Below are 24,843 nucleotides of genomic sequence, written 5' to 3'. Positions count from 1 at the left end.
TGGATCAGTTCCCCTGATAAACAAAGATAAAGAATTCCATTTTCTTGACTTCATCTTCATCATCATCTTCTAGCAAGCAACAGAATTCATCATCATCTTCTGGCAAACAACAGAATGAAGGTATGTAATAATTACAAATCACCATCAAATATTTGTTCATGGGTGGCATGGCATACTAAGCATAACGCTCAAGTTTGTCTTTAAATCCAAACACTGGAAAAGTCTTACTTAAAATTGTGTATTTTTGAAATTTCATACACTACCATTTCAAAGAAGCTAAAATAAAATTATACAAGATATATTTTATTCACACCATGAACAAATTCTTTACAAAACAGCCTTTTCCACATCCAATTTTCTAACTACCGTAACTCTATAGAAATTTCGAAAATAAACTTTATAATTTGGGTTGCAAAAGAGTCGTTTACATTTTTAATAGCACCACCAGGAGTTACTTTAGATGAAGTGTATCTTCTCGACTTGTCGGTTTTGAGACGTGAATGAGCTCCCATATTCTTCTCTGCACTTTCTTCATCTTCTTCGAATGCCGCTGAATAGTTTCCGACCAGAACGACTCCATGGACATACCCTCTTCAGGATGTCTCATCTTCTATCATAAGGTCATTCTGGTATGCATATCCGTAGAGTGAAATCATGGAAATCTTTGTGCTTTCATTTGATTTTAGGAGGAAATATTGGACATAGACCTTTGAAGACTTTCATTTCTGATAGTACTTTCATGAGTGGTAGCCCTATAAAAAGCATCGGGGACCACACGCTGGATAAAACAACTCATTGTTTACTATTTTAGGAGAGGTGGCAACTCTGACTAACTTGTGAGATGCTCAGGATAGCATGACTACATTAGCGGCAATGGTGCTAGAAGGATCCCATTCATTACCTTGATAGGAATCAAGATCTGGTACAAAAAACATGCAGCTGACATTTAGGAGCTTCGCAAAGATCTGAAAGTCTGTAAGTCCAACAAACCATGACATGTCATTTTTCCAGAAGCACGTATCTCTTTCCTAAAGGGAGAAATGTTTATTAAATGCTAACCCTGAGAGCAGAATCCCAGCCAATCGGAAGTCTGAAAGGAGGATCACGGTCCAATCGAGGAGAAAATTCTAAGTATGTCTGCTTCAAGTTAAAGCTGGGAATAAAAATCAAGACAATGCTAGAACAATCTGTCACCCTATAGGGAAATTTCAGAAGTCAATGTTTTTACAATCTTTCCTCCCTGAGCTATTACTGCTCTTCACACATGGTCTCTCGTTGACCAAATGCATTCTATCATTTCTAGTAGTAACTACAAATGGTTCTTACTGATGCAAAATTCAACAACCTGTTAGAACCAGAACAGCACAGAGTGGTGGCAACTAGATGAGACATGACAGTCTTTGGTGAAGTGGAAATCACATGGCTTTACCTTCAGATATCTCCACAGTCTTCAGGCTAATTAGACTGGAGAGACCACGAGGCCATAATGAAGCACAAGTAAGCCATCCTGAAAAGGCAAAGGGCATCCATAAACACTCAGGTCACGACAGTTGTTCTTTATTCAATTCTCAATTTCTGGAGTACTTGGGAGAAGGCTGAAATGCCCCGGGCATAAAAAATATTGTCTTTCATTTATTTATGAGACCTTTTTGTCATTGCCCATTAGCTTCTGACTGAGGGACTGACTGTCAAGAAACTGGTGGGAAATGGTAGGGAAGCAGTACAGCCTAGTGGAAAGAGAATGGGCCTGGGAGTCAGAGGTTCTGGGTTCTAATCCTGGTTCTGTCACTTGTCTGCTGGGTGACCTTTGGTAAGTCACTTACCTTTTCTGTGCCTCACTTTCCTCATCTGTAAAAGGGGGATTAAGTCCTACTCCCTCCTTCTTAGACTGTGAGCTCCATAAGGGACAGAGACTGTGCCCAACCTGATTATCTTGTAGCTAGCCAGCACTTAGTACAGTGCTTGGCACAAAATAAGTGCTTAAAGAGTACCATTAAAAAAAGGTACTTTAATTTCAATGGTTATCCAAACTGGGTCTGTAACCCTGATATGGACATCAGTTTAATTAAAAAAAAAAATGGAGCAGAACTACTTTCCTTTTATTCCTCAAAGGCATATGTGGATCCGGGTGGTGCTGCTCCTCTGAAAGGCCACCACCTCAAGGAGCAAAAGGAAGAGGGAAAGAGGGTTTAAATGAACTTAGGCATCCTGTTCCCTTTTTGCCAATAAAAATAACGTTACACATCTAAATTATATTTCAGTTTGTGGGAAGGATTAAATGCCCAAATATAAATGTGAGCTGATTACACTTACATGCATTCAAATTATAATGCACAAAGAATGTAATTCCACAGAGCTTTCGCTTTGTCAAAAGAACATTCAAAACAATATATTAATATGCACAATTATGTAATGCTGGGGTTAAGTGCCACAGTTGGTTTCAAGATCTCATCGAGATTCTTCAGGCAGTTTATATTCCTTCTCCTCCCCAACAACAATTCTTCTGATTCAATTAGACCAGAGGTTAGAATTGCATTTCAGAATGCCTACCTTCAATAATGCACCCTCTCCCTTTCCTGAGATGTGCTATCAACTGGCAAATGCCACCGAAGGATAGAACACGTTTCTTTTCTTTCATAAATCTACAGAATTCATTCTTACATCTTTGCCCCAAATGATGTGTCAAATAGCGAAAGGATTTAGCTGAACAAAAATCTTTTTTTTTCTAAAAATAACCACCTCAATTCTATAAGCAAACTAAGTGAATTTGGTGCATGATGAAAGGTAGTAAAAAAATGTCAACATAACATTGGCACAGATGAAAACCACTGCTGTGCATTAAGAATGCGTTCAAAAATAAGAAATCACAAATTTACAGTGCTAAATAAAATCAAAATAGAAATTACAGTTTTATAGTTAACAAACCAAGGGCCCAGTGACTCACAATTACCATTTTACTTAAAATATGGTATGATAGCTTTCTTGAGCTTTCAGATTTGGTTAAAAATATTTAAAGAAAATCTAACACCCACAACGCAATTATCATCCAGATGCTCTTTCGAGAAAATTCCAAACATTATCTTGTTCTATCCCCAGAATGTCACTATTATAAAAACAGCAACTTATCTGTCTTTGGGGCCGTTTTTTTTTTTTTTTTCCTTAAAGGAGAAAAACAAATAGCCCTTAGGGGTCACTTTAAGTCTCTTAGGTATTTGATCAGTCTGGCACGGTAGCCACAAAAATAAGCTATGACCTCCCTGCACATCAATGACCATGAAGAATAAATCATGCATGACTGAGGAAAAAACCCAAAAACTTGAAGGATCAATAAATGACATAGATACTCAACAAAGCCATAAACTCAGCTCCCCTTAACTTCAGCATGTTGATTTCTTTTACAGAAGAAAATTCCAAATATTATCTTGACCCATCCCCAGAATGTAACTATTATAAAAAGAGCAACTTATCCACCTTTGGGGCCATGTTTTTTTAAAAAAGGAAAAAACCCAAGCACATAGCTTGTTTAAATCTTCACTGAAGAGTAATTATAACTAGTAAGAATGCCCATTCTTCGTCCAGGTTACATGTATGATGAACTTCTCCTTCTGTTTTCTTTCCTCTCTCCCTTTCTTGAATAATGTTGTTCCTCTGGTGCTCTCCTCCCCTCTCCATCTCTCTTCTCCACCTCTCTTGGGCATCATTATCTCTTTCTCTCCCTCCATCAGTCTGCTACTCCTTTTTGTTCCTCTTTCCTGACTCCTTTGGCGCGATCCCTGATTCTTTCCTTTCACTTGCTCTATCTCCTTATGAAGCTTATCTTTTTCGCTCCATCTCATTTTTACTCCCTGTTCTTCTCTGCTCTCCCTTTCCTTTTCTGTCTCTTCTGCTCTAGAACTGGAAGCTTGCTGTGGGCAGGGAATGTTTCTACCAAGTCTGTTGTACTGCACTCTCTCAAATACTCGATATACTGCAGCCCACAGTAAGTGTTCAAAAAATACAACGAATGTTGTTTTTAAGACACTGTAAATCATAATTACAGTTCCTGAGACTTACTTGCATTGCTCCATCCCCTAGAGCACAGCGAATTTCCCTTAGTGTCTGATAATGCTCCAACAAGTGGTCTCCACATATTATGTCTACCTGTAAGCCCCAAAACAAAACAAAACCCAAAAATGGTTTTAAGAGTCTCCAATATCACATGCCATATGAATATAAGAATTCTCCTGCACTACTATTTAATTCTAGAGTCATTCCGTGAGCCCTCTGGACAGCTACAGAGATGTCGTGGCATACGGAGTTTTTGTTCTGGTGAAGAAAAGGAGGCAACTACAATTTTCTTAAAATGACTATCATAATTTCCCATGCCTGCTAGGATTTCTATGATACAGTACTAAATATTTTTAAACACTTTCTTCATAGTTGATATAAATGGATTTCAATATTCACAGCATCTTAGAGGGCAGAAACATGGTATGTAACAGCATTTTTACTTCAGAGATATGAAAATTGACTGAAATGATCTGTTCAAGGTTATACACCAAACTAGGGACAAAGCTGAAAAATGTCTCTGACGGTACTTCACTTTTAAGATGGAATAAATTTAGAATAATTCAGTGGCTAACAAAAGTATTTTTATGGGTTTTAATCTTAAAATAAGTTAATTCTTCAGATACCTGGGGAATCAGGATATACAATAAGAATCCATACAAAAGTTTAAAATTAAGCTCAGCACATAACTTAATAATGTTCTCTTTAGAAATCTTAATTTAGCTTTTGTTGTTAAAAATCTACCCATTTCTATGTTATGCCACATCTGGCTTACAAGTTCATCAATCATTTAATACTTATTTAGCTTAAAAAATTGGTAAATCTGTGAGCTAGCCGACTCAGGAAACAAACACAGTTCCCAGCATCCTTCGTTTGCTGGATCAATTTTTGTCTGGGTTGAAAAAGACGAAGTTGTTACTCTAGAATTATGGTTCAGTGGCTGAAATTTAGAAAACCCAGAGTCAAGCAATTGTGCTTATGAATTTGTGAAAATTTCTGCCTTCAAAAAATTAACCCAGTCTCCTCTAGAAAGAAATCTGTTTGGTTCTGCTTGTAATGAAAACATTTTACAAGCTGGACACTAAATTTAAATATGATTAGCAGGCTGGTATTCCTTACTGGCAACATACCAAGCTTTCTCTTTTGGGACTCTTTGTCATTCATCCCAACTATAAAGTGACAGATTCATTTACCAGTCAAGTAACAACTATAACTAATTGATTCACTTCACAGGATAAACACAATTTGGATGTGCGCCAATAACACTGTACGCTAATAGGTTTAAAACAAAAACATACATTTCAGGACAGTTTTAGGGAGCGAAGGGATGCGGGTGAGGTGGTAGGTTAGGAGGTTATGGTCAGAAAGTAGTTACTGAGAGTTGGTGAAATCAGAAATGGTGCAGTGTCTGGTAAAGAGGCCCAGGATGTGTCCATTTTGGTGCCTGGGCAAGTGGAGCAAGAGAAGCCAAAAGAGTTGAGGAGTGTGAGGAAGAAGGCCCCTATTGGGGGACAGCAGATATGCTGACATCCTTGAGGACTGGGGCCAGTAATGAGACTGAGGGAAGAAAGGTGAGAAAAGCATCAAATTCTTCCAGAAATGCAGAGGTGGATCCCAGAAGGCAAGATTCACACAAAGGTGAATTACCCTAGGCCACCTGGGACAGACTACATGCTGTTTGTAACTACATGAGAATCTCCTGATTATACAGCAGAGAACTAAGAGAGAATATTAAAGTTTATGTTCACTGAATACTGTATGTAAAAATAAAATTACAGTAATCCACTATAGTATTGTAGGACCTCTAGAGCAAGTTATTCCTCAAACATGTTAACCATGTGCCCAGCAATTACTGTTGGTCAATATTCCATCAGGGATGAAGGAAACAATCTATACCATTATAGATAAAAAGGACAGTGAATTTGTCAGACAGCCCTAATATCACATTTTGCCCCTGACTTTTGCATTTGAAATAAGAGGCTTTCTCGGCTGTTAGGCTGAAAACTTCTATTACATCCTTAAAAAAAAAATCACCTTGTGTGCCTGGATTGCTGTAATATGCGATTGTTTCCTCTAGTGCTTTCTTTGAGGGATACATCCCCCTCTGACCCCAGGTGAAGTAACAGTCACTGAAGTAGGCAAGCAATACCTGTCCTCCCTTAACATGGGCCAAGCCACCTGCCAATATAATTCTCCCCTTGATGACCTCTGCCCAAGGGTGAGATATACCTGACAAGCAGGATCAAGACCCATTTTTCTCCGGAGGAATTTCTCTACGTGTCCGATTGTTGCTTCTCCTGAAACTCGCACAAACTTCTTTTCCAGTGGCTGAAAGATGAGCAATTAAGTTATTTACAAACTGAAAATATCAGAACCAACAGTTTTACATCAGCTTATACTGTCAAGGACCTCTCTCGTCCCAATAAACTAATCCTTTTTTCTACCGACCAAAGAAATGAAGTAAACCTTGAAGAGTCTCCAGACAACTAATGAAGGGGAAAGGGAAATTCCCATTCACTAAGTTGTCGTTTGACTTTTAAAGTGTTGACACTGAATGGCCCTGTGCTGAATGTCTCCTCAAAGAGCATTCAGAATCAGGTAAACTTCTTACACACAGAAACATAATTTATCTAATTGGAAATAGTTAAGACTGAAAAGAAAAAGAGTTGGCAGGGACGCTGAGAGATCATTTGGTCCAAGCCACAGCCTTCAGGCAGGTGAATACTTAAACCATCCAGGTAGACGGGTGGATGTTTTTTTCTAAGACATCTCCCTCGTGTTCTCCCTCCTACTTAGACTGTGAGCCCCATAAGGGACAGGGACTAAGTCCTAACTTGAATCTACCAAGTGCTTAGAACACTGCTTGACACATAATAAATTGATTAAATATCATTCAAGAAATAATGAAGGCATTTGGGGAAGATGCTGACCAACTGTTCTCAGCATCAAATAATGGGACCAGAGGAAATGGGTTTAAAATAAAATAGGAGAGAATGGGCTGACATAAGAAGTTTTCTGAGTATCAGGGTTATAATACTCTGACACTGAGAACAATTGTAATTCTTCCCCCAATACCTACATTTAACTGAATATTAAGTCACCCTTCCACCTTCTCCCTAACGTAAAGCGTCTCCAATTCCATTAATCATCTCTTAAAATGTTCCTCTAACAACGTGCAGCTACCTGGATAGAACACACTGTATTCAATCAATCAACGGTAATTTACTGAGCCCTGAGTGCAGAGCACTGCGCTAAGCGCTTGGGAGAGTACACTATAACAGAGTTAGAAAACATGTCCTCTGCCCACAAGGAGCCTGTGTCAGAAGAAACAGCTGTGCCCACGTGCATGGCATTGATCAAGAGGTGAGTTTTCCTTATGGCATGGTTCAAGATACTATTTGTTTTTCATTCCTAGGTGTATTACCTGCCCTCGTCCCAACTGAATTTCATCCAGTTTTTGTAGGATCATCTGTCTGATTTTTGACGATCGCTTTGAAATCTACAGGTCTTCCAAAGTGTTAGCAATCCTACCCAATCTACTATGACTGATAATTTGATGAACACTATAGCTTGGGTATGAACCCTTAATTCAAATAGTCTAAGACTTTAAGACTATTAGAGCTGAACTTTTCATTTCCTCCTTTTTGTGAAATTCATTCAAACTGGAAATAATGCATAATTGAGCCTGTCAGTGATGTTGTTAGGCCAACAGAAATGGCTAAGTGAGGGTAAACACTTGCTAATGTTTGAAGGGAAAGGACTTGGTCTTAGCAATTCTATTGCCTGGAATAATAGCCTTAATGATTAAAAAAAAACCCGGACCCTAACACCTAACTTCATCTTCCTATGCCTTCCCAGACTGAGCTCCCCTTCTCCCTCTACTCCCTCTACCGCCCCCCCTTCACCTCTCCACAGCTTAACCCTCTTTTCCCCCCATTTCCCTCTGCTCCTCCCCCTCTCCCTTCCCATCCCCTCAGCACAGTACTCGCCTGCTCAACTGTATATATTTTCATTACCCTATTTATTTTGTTAATGAAATCTACATTACCTTGATTCTATTTAGTTGCCATTGTTTTTAAGAGATGTTCTTCCCCTTGACTTTATTTATTGCCTTTGTTCTTGTCTGTCCGTCTCCCCCGATTAGACTGTAAGCCCGTCAAACGGCAGGGACTGTCTCTATCTGTTGCCGACTTGTTCATTCCAAGCGCTTAGTACAGTGCTCTGCACATAGTAAGCGCTCAATAAATACTATTGAATGAATGAATGAATGAATATGCCACTTATTTTTTTCTTTTAATTTTAACCCAGAAAAACGGAAATGGCTTTCCCAGGAGTTGGCTTCATCTTGCAAATTTAACTCAAGTAGCTAAAACTCACTCTTCTATCCCGTTCCTTTCCTCTAATTTCTCTCTCTCTCTCCCCCCAAACCATGGGCCAAAATGAAACAGTTCAATAAGACTGCACTGCTTATAATTCTTTTTGGACAACTGAAAAAAAGCTTCACACACCTACCATATGCACCACTTCCCTTTTATTAAAAAAGCACGTGTGCTGCTAAAAGATGGTTCTACTATATTTTATCTATTTTATATCATAAATAATTTACTAAGTGAAATGCAGTTTTGACACTCAGTTTTATGCATAAAACTTTACATTATTCAAACTACTCAACAAGAAAAATAGTAGTTTCCCCATGCCTCTCTTTCACTTTTGGCCTGCCTTTATGTCACGGGGATTTATAGGAGTTAGAGATGAAAGACACCCAGGGAGTGACCTTTCTAATAAAGCATGATAATCCTCAAATTCATACTTACTGGGTGCAAGGCAAGTGGACTCACTATTATCCTAAATGTTTTGCTTTCTCGGGGGCTCGGCGGGTTGACCCAACCGTGGTGCAACAGATGAAAATTTTCAAAAGAAAAATACGCTAACTACAACTAGATTAAAATGAAGAAGAAATAAACTACATACTAACTGCACACTTTACAAAGTACTGACATGGAAAGCTGAGGGTTCAATGAAATTCTAGACTTTGATGCTTTTCACATAATCCTAAATCTTAATACATTCCAAAGGAGCTCACCTCAGTTTGGTATCTGAGAAAATGATTGAAGCAAGTTAGGGCAAGTTGATTTAAACCCAAAATGCCATAGGCACACACATTTTTAAGCTACCGGAAATGCCAACCATGCAGAAAGCAGTTCGGGACGTTTTCTTTGTATTTCTACTTTAAACTTAGTCCTTGGTTAGAAATATTATCAGTTTGATTAGTCATTCATTCCTTTGTTATTCATACTGCCTTAAAAAGCCTTTCATAGTTTTGTTCCAAAGTCTGCAGGGATGAGGGCAGAATAGAGATAAATACTCCAAATCCCAGTACAGTCCTTGCATTTCAACCTTAGCCCTATTCTAGATTTGGCTGCGCTTAGAACAGTGCTTAGCACATAGTAAGCACTTAACAAATACCATCATCATCATTATTATTCAAATGTATTGAACAAAGGGAACGGGAAAAAAAGTAAATCTCATACCTTAAAATGTCCGGTTCCTTCATTAGCACTAAAGAGCAAATGAAAAAACAACAGTCAATATTTTATCTGCATACTTTCTTGAAAAAAAGTATAACAAATACTTCAAGAAACTTCAATTTCCTTAAATTTTAAATCTAGGCTTTTCCTACTGTTTAAAATGAATACATCCAGGTTTTACTCCCTTAAATGCTTATGTTCTAATCTACTTTTTCCTTTCCTGATTTAAAACTTGCATGTCTTTTTTCCTTATTTTCAATTTGATAAAGGGATTTTAAACAAAGGATGCAATTTCTAAACACTGACGATCCCCTAATTAATCCAACAAATATCATGAATGCTCCAAAAGCGAAACATGAAATTATTTCAAAACTTAGACAGTCAAAAGGAAACTATCTTTAAAGGCTCTGCAGGGATGCAGGAAAAAAAAATCCTGATCTAACAATATAAACATGGTTATACTGGATCAGTCCACTAGCAGATGAAGGGCCAGATTCAACTGGAGAAATACATAGAATGAAAATCAAGTACTGTAGGAATACATACTCCTTAAAGCCACCAGGCCAGTGTTTTGTTATTCACTGCTCCAACGAGGTAAATAGTTCTTCCAAACTGAAAGAGTTAAAGCCCCTTAATAACAACAACAAGAAATCACTCTAAATACATGAAGACCATGAATTCATCTAACAGAATTGGATATTTTGCAGAATTGCATCCTGCTATGGGAAGTATCTAAACAATTCAGAAAACCAATGTGGGGGAAAAAAATAAAGAAATTTGATATTATAATCCTATATCATAGTGGTTATTTTTTGTTCCATCTCATGCTCTCAAACCTTCTCCCAGCTCCAACCCATTACCCACACCTTTCCTCTTGCCTGAAATGCTCTATCCTCTTCAGGTTTGTCAAACTATTTCCTTTTTTTCCTTCAAAAACCTAAAATGCTACCTCCTCTGGGAAGTATTCCTTGATTAATCCTACTCCTTTCTAGTCATGCTAACACCTCAGCCATGTAAGGAATCACACATTGACCTGGTCATTACTGATCTATTTCCTGTATTCTTATTTCACTCTTTATTATTGTATCTTTTTATAAATGAATGTCTTTCTCCTATATTTCACTGTAAGGTCAAGGGCAGAGGTCATGACTTTTACTTATTTTGCATATTTCCTGAGCACAAAGTGTAGTGTTCTGCTCCCATATGAAAGCACAATAAATACTTTTATTCTGCTACTTTAGGATGTCAAAACATGAAAAAGTCAGCTTTCCTAGAACACACATTTTTCACTATATTTTTGGATAGGACAGAGGCAGAATTAGGGAACATTCTTCCAACAGCTCATGCCTGTCTAAGATAGGTTGTGATGCAGTGTCACGATAAATGGCTGTGCATGTGCGTTCAGTCAAAGCATGACTACTATAATGCATGTTTTCTCCAATGTGGGGTTTGAGACTAATGTAACCCTTTGTTACTGGAAAACTGACTGTTCTTGCCAAGAGAAAGTATTAAATAAAATTAGCATCTTAATAATCAATTACTCTAAAGCGCCCTCCTTTTCCACTGCCAAGAAACGCTCAGGGTAAAAGTACATATTTCACTTTTGTGCTTTCCTTACTCATTAAAAGCCCTCCCCCCCCAAGCATAACAAATATTTGTTTAGATAATATGATCATTTAGGTAAAAGCTCACTCCTTCTGACTCATTGCAACAGGCAAGATTCAAGTTCTGTACTTGAGCCTTGGATATAAAGCAGTGTGAAGTAATGGAAAGAGCTCATGCCTCCAGGGGAATAAAAGCAGCCCTTCTTGAAACTCATCCCCTGGGAAAAAACAATTGAATATTTGTGATAAAGGATCATGTGATCCTTCTCTTTCCAGAAGCTCTGGAATTGGGGTGGAGAAACACTAAAAATAACCTGCTTTCCACTTCAAATCCAGAGCTACTGGCAATGGAGATCACTCCAAATCCTCACAAACAACAACAAAAACAACCTCCAAAACACTTTGATGGGGCTCTCTGAAGTCTTTGTTGGAAAAAAAAAAAGCATCTGAGATACTTCAAATAATATTTAATGGGAAAAAATAGTCCATTTTTGGATGTGGCACTATTCCGAGACTTTTAATATTCTGAATTATCACAATAAAAGAGTCGCCCTTCGGTTCAGAGTAAAGAGTGTCACTCCCTAATCGTGACCCACTTAAAGACCACAAAAGCATCACTAGTGCTTATTGGCTCTGCCCCCTAGTGTGTTAACGTGGATATTTTTGTTTTCTCTTTTACACGTAAACCCCCTCACCAGTTCTCTACATGTTTTTTTATAACTGAAAATTTGGATAGTTGCGGTTTGGAATTGCTGATTTCAGGGCCAGTAAAGAAGACCCTGACATGAGTAAAGTGGGCTTTCTATTTCTAGTCGCTCTTGTGGAATTAACCAACTTTATCTGAGGTTAGGGTAATGGGAACAATAACAAGCCCAGCCAGCCAGATCTGCACTAAAGCAACAGAAGGTAAGGTACTGGCTTTACAGTTCACTCATTTAACTTTGGAACATTATGCTTTGCATGATTTTATTGAAGATTGAATAATAGTTTAGTGGTCTTTATCATTAGACTGTAAACAACCTTGAAGATTTCATTTCACTTTTCCAGAAGTTCAGGAACATGTTCGGTTTCAGAACATGTTAAGTTTGAGGGAAAAATATATCTCATATTCCAACCACGTTGAAAGTGAATATAACCTGGTTGTATTGCGGAGAATCTCCGTAGTGTTATCCCCACCCATGAAAAACAGTTACACAAAACTGCAGTCTTTTCAACCACATCCACAAACATGAATAAAGGCTTACCAGTGAGGACACCTTTCTCTAAAAGCACACACGTGTCTGTGCATTCAGGTATGTACATGCACACAGACACTAAATCGCTATTAGGCTACGAGTTACAAGGAGAACAAGATGGAGTCCTGAATGGGGACAGGCTAGCCTTGGCTCTCCAAGATTCAAGCTTGTGGGGGAGTCAGAGACCCCAGAGCAAACCTCCCAGTATGTAGGCAGAACTCTCACTCTCCCCTAGACTATAAACTCATTGTAGGCAGGGAATGTGTCTACTGACACTGTTATTTGTACAGTGCTTTCCTATGCTAAGCACTCAATAAATACCATTGACGGATTTCTTCCCACTCCATTTCAGACCTCTGAGGGACATAGGGCCCCAGCATAACAACATTGCTGCCCTTATGCGGTGTATTTCTTGGCTGCATTAATTTTCTGTGGATTACTGGAAATGCAGTCACAGGAGTATTCCCAAGGAAAGGAGGCCCAACGAGCCTTCTGGTTCCAGATCCAAGCCAGATCTGATCATCGTGTCTTCGTGCTCATTTTGGGCTAGCTTGGATCTCCAGTCCCTGCTCCCAAGAAACTTACAATGAAGATCTAAGCTATCCAGCAGCTAACCCAAAACAGAAACTTTTCTACAGAGATGATGGGACATCAGGGAAGCTTATTATTAGATACACGGTACAGCTTGACAATTATGAAAATCCAGTTTTCTCCTAAAGAGAAGTCCTATGAAGTTGAGGGAGTACTCACCCAATGAATTCCAGTAAGAGAGACATATCAAGTTCTGGTGGAATTCGGAAAACCGATCCCAAGACTTTCCTCGGTCTTCCTCTGCTGACAGGAACCGGCTGGGGTACAGCTGTGTAGGAACAGAACACACCAACGTTATGCTAAAAACCCCCCAGATTGGACAACTGCTGAAATGGTTTGGCTTCTTCATCACAGATTTCATTACATTAGCCACCAGAAATATCAATAAGCAAGAAGCACATTAATGGTCAGTTACTGATAACCTCATTTATTCCACTTTCAGTATGCCATTTCTCCAACTCTTTGGATGTCAGAACTGGAATTCAAGCCCTGCTTTGGCCCAGGACAGAGGAAGGATGTGGGAGAGGGGTAGGTAGTGAGAAAAACGAGATCAAGGAACAGTGAGCAGATATCAAAAATGATATTTGTTGAGTGCTTACTATGTGCAGAGTTCTGCTGTAAGCGCTTGGGTGAATACAATGCAACAGAATTAGCAGACATGCTCCCGGCCCATAACGAGCTCACAGGATTAGAGAAGCAAAGTGAACATGTTGGGTTGTAGCAGAAAACTAGCAAGGTAAATGAGGAGGGGGCAAGGTGATTAAATGCTATTAATCCAATGGGCAAGATGATGATTTTAAAGCCGATGATAAGGAGTTTCTGTTTAAAATGGAGCTGGATGGGCAATCACTGGACATTTTTGAGGAGTGGGGAAACATGGATGGAATAGTTTTTAGAAAAATGATCTGGGCAGCAGAGTAAAGCATGAACTAGAGTCTGGAGAGAGAGGAGGCAGGAAGGTCGGCAAGGAGGGTGATGCAGTAGTCGAGGCGGGACAGGATAAGTGCTTGGAGCAGCAGAGTAGCAGTTTGGATTGAAAGGAAAGGGTGAAGTTTAGCGATGTCTGCTCCCAGCTAGGGGAATGTCTGCTATAGTTATACCACGGGTGGCAAAGGCTTTAGACTGAAGAACCCCCACGACATTCTGGGAAATAGGGAGCCAGGCTCAGGCAGCAGAATTCTGAAAAATAGCGGGGCAACCAGGACAGCCGAGACTCAGCGGCTACCAAGGCAATCTGCCGGATTATAGCACACCGTCAACATTATTCTGCAGTCACCTTGGTTGCACGTGGAGGCTGCACGTAAAAACACTTGGCATGCACTTGGCAATGTATTGCACCTTAAGGCCACTGGGGTCATTTGCCCCCCACCAGTTTAGAAGCAGTTGTGTCAGCCTCGCTCATCCCAGTCTCTGGATAAGGCCTGGGTGTTTTCCCATCAGGTTAATAAAAACCCAAATGGTGGATTTGTGGCCTGAAATCTGACCCTCTCCCCATAAAATTCCCATCTGCCCCCCGGCTGAAAATAACTATTTGGCAGCTGAATGCTGCCCTTCTGCCGGCCCTCAGTGGGAACACACGTGGACAGGACCAGAGAGTGTGAGTGGCCCTGAGCAAACCACTCTCCCTATAACCAATTTCTTCACTCGGGCTTAGCTGCCATTTTCAATAGGAGAAGCCGTGACCTCCATCCCACAGGAATTCTACTGAATAAGGGAACTGAAACCAAATATCCCCTATTATGCACACATACAAGGAGGTGCTTCTAGTTGAGTACTGTTATGAAAGCAGAAGGCGGCATTTCTTTGCCTCAGGAAGGCCATAGCTGTGGCAATTACCTTCCGGGCCTGAGGCTGGGACAGTTGAGACTCTGCTCTTCCAGCCTCCCTAACCTTCTTTATTTTTGTATTTCTCCTTGCCTGATTCTTTTATACTGTTTTTGTGTTCTTATGGTTTTATCTTTCCTATGTGTCTGTTGCCAGTCCCCGGATCCCTTGAGGACCAGGGACTGTGTTTATTTCCTACCTTTGTACTTTTCCCTGTAACTGCAGTGCTGTTCACATAAAGCGGGGTGGGGAGGAGAGAGAGAAAGAACTCTAAATTGCCCCGGATCACAAAATTACAAGGAAGTTGTTCATCACACTACTCAAGCAATTATCCTTAATGATGGCATATATTAAGAACTTACTATGGGCCAAACACCGAGTTAGATGCTGAGCTAGATGATCAGATTGCAAGCAGCCTGCTCACAAGGGGCTCATAGAGGTAGGGCGAACTGGAACGTTACCTCTTGTGAGGAAACAGGTGTAGAGAAGTAAAGTGACTGACCTGAGGTCCCACAGCAGTTAGATGGCAGAGTTGGTACTAGATTCTCAGTCCCAGGCTTTTTCCATTAGGCTACACTACCTTCCTTCTTTAAACGGTGAGGATTGGGTGTACCGATAAATGTTTGCCTATTATCGACTGTGTTCATGTTGCTCGGCTTCTTATAATGGCAAACTACCCACCCAAAAGAGCATCGGAAACTTACCAGGTTTGGGCACTTCCAGACCTCGTTCCTTATAGAAGTCGTGCATTTGTTTTTTCTCTCCTAAAAAGGACGGAACAAACTAAATTATACTTAAAATACAACAGATGCAGTCAAGAGGGATTTTTGGTACTAGGATCAGTGTAATAAAAAGCGACTTACTTTCCTCTAGATTGATAACTAATTTGTACACTATGTCTTGTAACTGTCGGTCCAACCTAGCAAAAAGAGAGAATGAATTGTTCTGAATTTGAAAGGATGCATTTCTAATTCCATGAATAAACTACTTCCAACAGGGAATTCATTCAACTGTATATATTGAGCACCGACTGTGTGCAGAGCTCTGTACTAAGCACTTGGGAGAGTACAATATAACAATAGACACGTTCCCCGCCTGCAATGAGCTTACAGTCTAGAGGGGAAGTCAGACATTAATATAAGCGACTTGTTCATCCCAAGCGCTTAGTACAGTGCTCTGCACATAGTAAGCGCTCAATAAATACTATTGAATGAATGAATATAAGTAAACTTATATTTATAAGTTACTATACTTATAATATAAGTAGACTTATATTAATATAAGTAATATGGTCTCCCGCCCAACACCATGGCGACAACTGCCATGGCCTCCCCACAGGAGCAGCTGTCCATCAGAAGCCATCTGTTACAATGTCGGAGAGGTCGCAGTGGTTTTTTGGTTTTTTTTTTTAGGAATTTGTTAAGCCCTTACTATGTGTCAAACGCTGATCTAAGTGCCGGGGTAGATACAAGTTAATTAGGTTGAACACAGTCCCTATGCCACATGAGGTTCACAGTCTAAGTAGGAGGGGGACCAGGAGTACTGAGGCATGGAGAAGTTAAGTGACTTGTCCAAGGAAGCAATTGGCAGTTAGCATTAGAATCCAGGTCTTCTGACTCCCAAGCCTGTGCTCTTTCCACAAGGCCGTGCTGCTGGTTACCAAATTTCAGGACTGCCCCCTCCAAAGTTAGGTTAGCCAGCAACTTGATGCTTTTAATCGCTGTTATATATTTTAAGTGCTCCCATTGCCTGTAATATATCTGGAATTTATCCCTGTTTTTTATGTATGCCCAGTTCTCCTTTTGAGCAAGGGAAGCAATCCTGCAAAACCCCGATGGAGTAAAACACTCACACTGTTGTTCCCATTCCACTCCATGAGAAAACACTACATTATACACATGATGAACGGCATCATAGTACCGTAGCCCAAGGAAACCCAATATACCGGTTTTATCGGTCTTCAATTTTCCAATTTCAGCCAAAGGTTTTATCCCTGAACATACAATCCCCAAAGAGTGAGAAAACACATAATCAGTAAAGAAAGTTTCTGGAAGAAAGAAATATTTCAATATATTCCTCAAACAAAAATATTCCTCAAGCAAAACCAGAGAGATGCATTCCTCTTACCTGATGTTATAAAGAGGTTGTGTCTGATGAACTACAATGTTGCACTTTGGACATCTGTTGCTGTAGTAGAAATGTCTTACAATGCAGCTTTTACAAACTGTTGAAAGAGCAAATGTAAGAAATGAAAGAGGTGGAGGTAAAACCAAACTTGCAAATAGACCCGTCAATCAATGATATTTACTGAGCGCTATGTGCAGAGCACTGTACTATTCGCTTGGGAGAATCCAACACAACAGTTAGCAGACACGTTTCCTGATCACAGTGAGTTTACAGTCTAGACCGGAAGGCAGACTAAGCCAAAACAAAGACATATTACACTTACACGTGTGAAGGCACTCTGTGATGGTGGTGGCATCTATAAAGTAGCCTTTGCAGATTGAACACAAGATGTAGGGGGTCAGCTCAGAGAGATTAATCATCCGCTGAAAATACAATTGAAAATGTCTTACAAGCCAACCCAACAGTTCATTTCCTCAAGTTCTTAAAAACTGAACTTCCACACAGACGGAGAAAAGTCAACCAGCACTCCGTGTCAGAACAGATGCCCTCTACCTCCTCCTCGCCCCCCTCGGCCCGATCCCTTGCTCAACTCTGCCGCCTCCTCTCTCTCACCTCCGATCCCTCCTTGCTCAAACTCTTCCCTTCTGCCGGGGACCTCCAATCGGCCAGACCACCCCGTCCCCCCGTCCCTTCTTCAAAGTTCCTCTGAAATCCCACCGCCTCCTCCGGGAGGTTTTCCCAGTTATTTTGTCTTGTCCCGAGATCTTATCCTCCCGCTTACCAGCTCAGCACCACCTTCACTGTAATCTGCTCCCAACTGCCAGTGGCTCATTCAACCTCTTCATCCTTCCATTCTCCTCTTCTTCCCATCGGTAATACTTTTTGGGTCTATCTCTCGCCCTAGACTGCAAAATCCTTGAGGGCAGAGGTCTTGTCTTTCGAACCTTTTGTGCACTCCCAAGTGCTTGGTTCTGTGCTCTGCCGGCATTAGGCCCTCAATAAATACTAGTGCTTGGTATGCAGGATATATGCAGAGCATCTTTAATCAACAGTTCTCAAGGGCTGGAAGAATGTTACAGAGTTCATTAGCAAGTGAACAGAAATCAATTCACAATGGTTTGAGAGTGCTCCTAGAGCTTAATTCCTTTACCAGAACCCTGGCAGATCTTCTGAGATGCTTTAGTAGATTTCTGCTAACTTTCTGTCGGTGACAATATCTGGGAGATTTCCCTTCACTTTAAAACTGCAACAAATCCTGGTGGGAGGTGCTTTGGTGCTTTTTGGTAAAATTCGTTTCAAACGGACATTAAGTCTTCTTTTCAAAGCGAACGATTCTAGGCAGACGAAGAAATGACTAAACCCTCATTTCCCCTATCCACCCTCCTCTCTATGACGACTCTGCTGGGTACTCCTCAAGCCCTTTGCCCTTCATCCCAGATCCAAAACCCAAAACCGTTTCTCTTGTCTGTAATTTATTTTAATGTCTGCTTCCCAATCAATCAATATATGGAATTTATTGAGTGCTTACTGTGTAAAGAACAGTGTACTAAACACTTGGGAGAGTACAATATAACAGAGTTGGCAAACATGGTTTCCGCCCACAGTGAGCTTAAAGTCTAGAGGGGGAGACAGTCATTAAAATAAATTATGGGTATGTACATAAGTGCCGTGGGGCTGAGGAGTTCTCGGATAAGTCTGGTAGCAGTTTGAATGGAGAGGAGAGGGCAGATTCTAGAGATGTCATGAAGGTAGAACAGGCGTGGTGATGGTTCTGATAATTTCCCCTCCTTTTTGGCCTCAATTTCGGTCCGCATTTTTTGTTCTTGGTCTATCTGGTGGGCTGAACATGTTAAGGGTAAGGCGTAGACAGTAAAGTGTCAGCCCCTAAGCAAGGTGTGGGCATCATTTCTAGGACTATCAATCCAACCGATGGTATTTATTAAAGTGCTTTCTGTGTTCAGAGCACTGCTTTAAGCACTTGGGAGTGCAATACAACAGAGTCAGTAAACTTGTTGATAAGAGCCTGCCATTAACTGATTGACTGACTCCATACAAAGAGAACATGGCAAATGGGAAGACCAGTACGAACAGAGGGAATCATTTAATCCATTCCTTTCTGGAAGCAACCGGCCCCTTCTTGGTTGCTCAATCCTACTCTTAGGAGTATCAACCTACAGGAAAAGGTGGAAAAGAAGGCAGAGTCTACTTCCCTGGGTCTGCATTACGTATTAATGGGGAGAATAGCGCCTGCCCTGTGCGAGTAGAGAATTTGCCCATTGCTTATTTTGTACTTTCTAAGCACTTAATAGAGCGCATAGCACTGGGTCATTGTCATTACCACCACATGGACAGAAGAGACAAACCAGGTATGAAAAAAGGCAAATTATGCAGACACCTGTTCAATTCTTCCTACTTTGCGTGTTGCTGACCCTTGGGCCCAGTCTCACTGACAGGGTAAGGCCAGACTTCCACATCTGATGCTAAAACCTGCCCTATCCTCTCCCTCCACAATGCCACCACATTAACTGAAACACTTATCCTATCCCGCCTTGACTCACCCGCATCACCCTCCTTGCTGACCTCCAAGCCTCCTCGCTCTTCCCACTCTAGTCCATACTTCAAACTGCTGTCCAGATCATTTTTCTAAAAACTGTTCAGTCCATGTCTCCCCACTCCTCAAGAACCTCCAGTGATTGTTCATCCACCTCCACATCAAAGAGAAACTCCTTACCAATGGCTTTAAAGCACTCAATCGCCTTGCCCAGCCCTACTACAACCCAGCCCGCATACTTCACTCTTCTAATGCCAACTTATTCTGCCTCGACTTCATCAACTTGCCTCTGACCTCTTGCTCACATGGGGCCTCTGGCCCGGCTCACTGTGGGTAGGGAATGTGTCTATTCTTGTGGTACACTTCCGAGAGCTTACTACTGTGCTCTGCACCCAGAAAGCACTCAATAAATGCGACTGAATGACTGAAATGCCCTCCCTCTTCATATCTGAAATTTCTCTCCATCCCTTTGAAGGCACATCTCCAAGAGGCCTTCCCTAAGCCCTCCTTTCCTCTTCTCCCTCTCCCTTCTACGTTGCCCTTCCGTTTGAATTGCTTCCTTTATCCAGCCCTCCTTTAAAACTCACAACGCTGTTAACCATATCTATCATTTATTTATTTTTTGTATTAATGTCTGTGTCCCCCCCAGACTGTGAACTCGTTGTGGGCAGGGACCATGTCTCCCAAATCTGCTATAAGATACTCTTCCAAGTGCTTACTGTAAGTGCTCAGTAAATACAACTGATTGATTGATTTGGGCCCAGGAGTGGATGGGGGCCTAAAGGGAGGAGAAATGAACCTTTATATTACATTTATTAGCCCGTCAAACGGCAGGGACTGTCTCTATCTGTTGCCGACTTGTTCATCCCAAGCGCTTAGTACAGTGCTCTGCATATAGTAAGCACTCAATAAATACTATTGAATGAATTTATACTAGTATCCATCTCCCACCTTCTGCACTGTAAGCTCACTGACGGCAGAGAATGTGTCTCGTTTATTTCTGTACTGTACTCTTCCCCAAGCGCTTGTTACAGTGCTCTGCAGACGATAAGGGCCCAATAAATATGACCGATTCATTCGGTGGTGTTTATGGAGCACTTACCGTGTGCAGAACACTGTACTAAGCGGCTGGAAAGTACAATTCAGCAACAAAAAGGGAAAATCCCTACCCAACACCTGTTCCCAGCCCACTTCTTGACTGACAGCTCGCTGTTCTCGTTTATTGCCGTACTGTCCTCTCCCAAGCGCTTAGTATGGTGCTCTGCAGATGGTCAGGGCTTGATAAATATGATTGATTCATTGGGTGGTGTTTATGGAGTGCTTACCGTGTGCAGAACGATGTACTAGGCGCTTGGAAAGTTCAATTCAGCAACAAAGAGAGGCAATCTCTGCCCGACACCTGTCCCCCATCCACTTCTAAACTCGCTGGGGGAGGGAATGTGTCTCGTTTATTTCTGTACTGTACTCTTCCCCAAGCGCTTAGTACAGTGCTCTGCAGACGGTAAGGGCCCGATAACTATGACTGATTCACTGGGTGGTGTTTACGGATCGCTTACCCTGTGCAGATCACTGTACTAGGCGCTTGGAAAGTACAATTCAGCAACGAAAAAGGAGACAATTCCTACTCAACAGCTGTCCCCCGCCCATTTCTTGACTGAAAGCTCGCTGTTCTCGTTTACTGCCATACAGTCCTCTCCCAAGCGCTTAATACAGTGCTTTGCAGACACTCAGGGCCTTATAATAATAATGTTGGTATTTGTTAAGCGCTATGTGCAGAGCACTGTTCTAAGCGCTGGGGAAGATACAGGGTCGTCAGGTTGTGCCATGTGGGGCTCACAGTTTTCATCCCCCTTTTAATAATAATAATGTTGGTATTTGTTAAGCGCTTACTATGTGCAGAGCACTGTTCTAAGCGCTGGGGGAGATACAGGGTTATCAGGTTGTGCCATGGGGGGCTCACAGTCTTCATCCCCCTTTTAATAATAATAATAATGTTGGTATTTGTTAAGCGCTTGCTATGTGCAGAGCACTGTTCTAAGCGCTGGGGGAGATACAAAACCTTACTTAAAAATCACCTCCTCCAAGAGGCCTTCCCAGACTGAGCTCCTCTTCCCCCTCTACTCCCTCTGCCATCCCCCCTTTACCTCTCCGCAGCTAAAGCCTCATTTTCCCCTTTTCCCTCTGCTCCTCCACCTCTCCCTTCCCATCCCCACAGCACTGTACCCGTCCGCTCAACTGTATATATTTTCGTTACCCTATTTATTTTGTTAATGAATTGTACATCGCCTCGATTCTATTTAGTTGCCATTGTTTTTACGAGATGTTCTTCCCCTTGACGCTGTTTAGTGCCATTGTTCTTGTCTGTCCGTCTCCCCCGATTAGACTGTAAGCCCGTCAAACGGCAGGGACTGTCTCTATCTGTTGCCGACTTGTTCATCCCAAGCGCTTAGTACAGTGCTCTGCACATAGTAAGCGCTCAATAAATACTATTGAATGAATGAATGAATGAATACAGGGTCGTCAGGTTGTGCCACGTGGGGCTCACAGTCTTCATCCCCCTTTTAATAATAATAATGTTGGTATTTGTTAAGCCCTTACTATGTGCACTGTTTTAAGCGCTGGGGGAGATCCAGGGTCATCAGCTTGTGCCACGTGGGGCTCACAGTCTTCATCCCCCTTTTAATAATAACAATAGTAATGTTGGCATTTCTTAAGCGCTTACTATGTGCACTATTCTAAGCGCTGGGGGAGATCCGGGGTCATCGGGTTGTGTCACGTGGGGCTCACAATCTTCACCCCCCTTTTAGTAATAATAATGTTGGTATTTGCTATGTGCAGGGCACTGTTCTAGGCGCTGGGGGAGATCCAGGGTCATCAGGTTATCCTACTCTCCCCCAAGCGCTTAGTACAGAGCTGTGCGGCCGGTCAGGGCCCGATGAATAGGATTGTTTCACTCGGCGGCGCTTAGTGGGTGCGACCCACTGTCATAAGCGCTCCGCGGCGGAAGGCCTTTACCTCCTCCTCCTCCTCGTCGTCGTCGTCATCGTCGTCGTCGTCGTCGTCCTCCGAATCGAGGCGGCCTCCCTCCAGCCCCAGCGGGAAGGGGCGGCCTTCGTCGTCGTCGTCGTCGTCGTCGTCGTCCAGTTCGTCGTCGGAGTCGCCCCCGTCCTCCCCGTCCAGGCTGCGCTGGGGCTCCAGGTCCGGCGGCCGGGAGCTGGAGCAGCCGGGGCTGGCCGGGGCGGCCGCCTCGCCCTCCTCCAGGGTCGGGGGCGGCGGGGAAGGAGCCGCGGGAGAGGGGGAGGCCGCCGGACCCTCAGGACCGGACGCCGCCCCGCCCGCCTCCATCGCCGCCGCCGCCGCCCACCACGAGGAAGCGCGGGAGACCCCCCCCCCCCACCTCAAACGCGGCTCCCCCTGCGCAGGCGCCTGGGGACGCCCGGCCCGGGGGCTGCTGGGAAACGTAGTCCTCCTCCCGAGGGGGAAGGCGGCCCGGCGGCTGCTGGGAAACGTAGTCCTCCTCCTGAGGGGAATGGAGGCCCGGGGGCTGCTGGGAAACGTAGCCCTCCTCCCGAGGGGGAAGGAGCCCCGGGGGCTCCTGGGAAACGTAGTCCTCCTCCCGAGGGGGAAGGAGGCCCGGGGGCTGCTGGGAAACGTAGTCCTCCTCCCGAGGGGAAAGGAGGCCCGGGGGCTGCTGGGAAACGTAGTCCTCCTCCTGAGGGGGAAGGAGGCCCGGGGGCTGCTGGGAGACGGAGTCCCGTCCCCACCCCCCAGAGGAAGAGCTTATTAATAATAATAATAATAATGTTGGTGTTTGTTAAGCGCTTACTATATGCAGAGCCCTGTTCTAAGCGCTGGGGAAGATCCATTCATCCCAGCTCTGCCCCTTGTCAGCTGGGTGACCGTGGGCAAGTCACTCAGCTTCTCTGTGGCTCAGTGACCTCGGCTGTAAAATGGGGATTAACTGTGAGCCTCACGTGGGACAACCTGATCACCCTGTATTTATTGCCATTGTTCTTGTCTGTCTTCCCCGATGAGACTGTAAGCCCGTCAAAGGGCAGGGACTGTCTCTATCTGTTGCCGATTTGTCCATTCCAAGCGCTTAAGGCCAGTGCTCTGCACATAGTAAGCGCTCAATAAATACTATTGGAGGAATGAATGTATCTTCCCCAGCGCTTAGAACAGTGCTCTGCACATAGTAAGCACTCAATAAATACTATTGGAGGAATGAATGTATCTGCCCCAGCGCTTAGAACAGTGCTCTGCACATAGTAAGCGCTCAATAAATACTATTGGAGGAATGAATGTATCTTCCCCAGCGCTTAGAACAGTGCTCTGCACATAGTAAGCGCTCAATAAATGCTACTGAATGAATGCATCTTCCCCAGCGCTTAGAACAGTGCTCTGCACATAGGAAGCGCTTAACAAATACCAACAGTATTATTCATTCATGCAATAGCATTTATTGAGCTCTTCCTATGTGCAGAGCACTGGACTAAGCGCACGGAATGGACAAATCGGTAACAGATAGAGACAGTCCCTGCCCTTTGAAGGGCTTACAGTCTCATCGGGGGAGACAGACGGACAAAAACAATAGCAATAAATAGGATCGAGGGGATAATAATAATAATAATAATGTTGGTATTTAAGCGCTTACTATGTGCAGAGCACTGTTCTAAGTGCTGGGGGAGATACAGGGGAATCAGGTTGTCCCACGTGAGCCTCACAGTCTGAATCCACATTTTACAGAGGAGGGAACTGAGGCCCAGAGAAGTTAAGTGACTTGCCCACAGTCACACAGCTAAGTGGCAGAGTTGGGATGAACATCTCATTAAAACAATAACAAATAAGTAGAATCAAGGCAAATAAATAGAATCAAGTAACAAATACCAACATTATTAATAAATACGAATGCATAAATGAATGAGCCCTATTTATTTTGTTAATGAGAGGTACATTGCCTTGATTCTATTTATTTGCTAGTGTTTTAATGAGCTATTCATCCCCTTGATTCTATTTATTGCTATTGTTCTTGTCTGTCCATCTCCCCCGATTAGACTGTGAGCCCGTCAAAGGGCAGGGACTGTCTCTACCTGTTACCGATTTGTCCATTCCAAGCGCTTAGTCCAGTGCTCTGCACATAGTAAGCGCTCAGTAAATACTATTAGAGAAGCAGCGTGGCTCAGTGGAAAGAGCGTGGGCTTGGGAGTCAGAGGTCATGGGTTCGAATCCCCGCTCTGCCACTAGTCAGCTGGGTGACCTTGGGCGAGTCACTTCACTTCTCTGTGCCTCAGGTGCCTCATCTGTCAAAGGGGGATTAAAGCTGTGAGCCCCACGTG

The 24,843-nt window shown here is 42.6% G+C and overlaps 1 protein-coding gene across 1 annotated transcript; it reads right to left on the bottom strand.

Annotated features, from left to right (window-relative positions):
* Positions 1-222: 222 nt before the first annotated feature.
* On the bottom strand, positions 223-22,852 carry PCGF6 (polycomb group ring finger 6). The gene is made up of 10 exons (XM_029080274.2): positions 22,523-22,852; positions 17,279-17,378; positions 16,957-17,053; positions 15,693-15,748; positions 15,534-15,593; positions 13,165-13,273; positions 9,579-9,606; positions 6,277-6,375; positions 4,054-4,140; positions 223-1,507 (listed from the first exon to the last, which is right to left on the bottom strand). The coding sequence occupies exons 1-10, from the start codon at positions 22,850-22,852 to the stop codon at positions 1,460-1,462; spliced, it is 1,014 nt and encodes a 337-aa protein (XP_028936107.1). The 3' UTR covers positions 223-1,459.
* Between the last annotated feature and the right edge of the window lie 1,991 nt (positions 22,853-24,843).

Source organism: Ornithorhynchus anatinus, chromosome 16 (genome assembly GCF_004115215.2).
Source record: "Ornithorhynchus anatinus isolate Pmale09 chromosome 16, mOrnAna1.pri.v4, whole genome shotgun sequence".
NCBI lineage: Eukaryota > Metazoa > Chordata > Mammalia > Monotremata > Ornithorhynchidae > Ornithorhynchus > Ornithorhynchus anatinus.
This window is presented reverse-complemented; position numbering and strand designations above follow the sequence as displayed.

Coding starts and splice junctions, on each gene's coding strand:
- PCGF6 (XM_029080274.2), bottom strand. CDS start 22,852: ATGGAGGCGGGCGGGGCGGCGTCCGGTCCTGAGGGTCCGGCGGCCTCC. Junction 6,376..9,578: donor AAGGAACCGGACATTTTAAG/GTATGAGATTTA, acceptor CTCATCTTTCAG/CCACTGGAAAAGAAGTTTGT. Junction 1,508..4,053: donor TAGGGGATGGAGCAATGCAA/GTAAGTCTCAGG, acceptor TTGCCTTTTCAG/GATGGCTTACTTGTGCTTCA.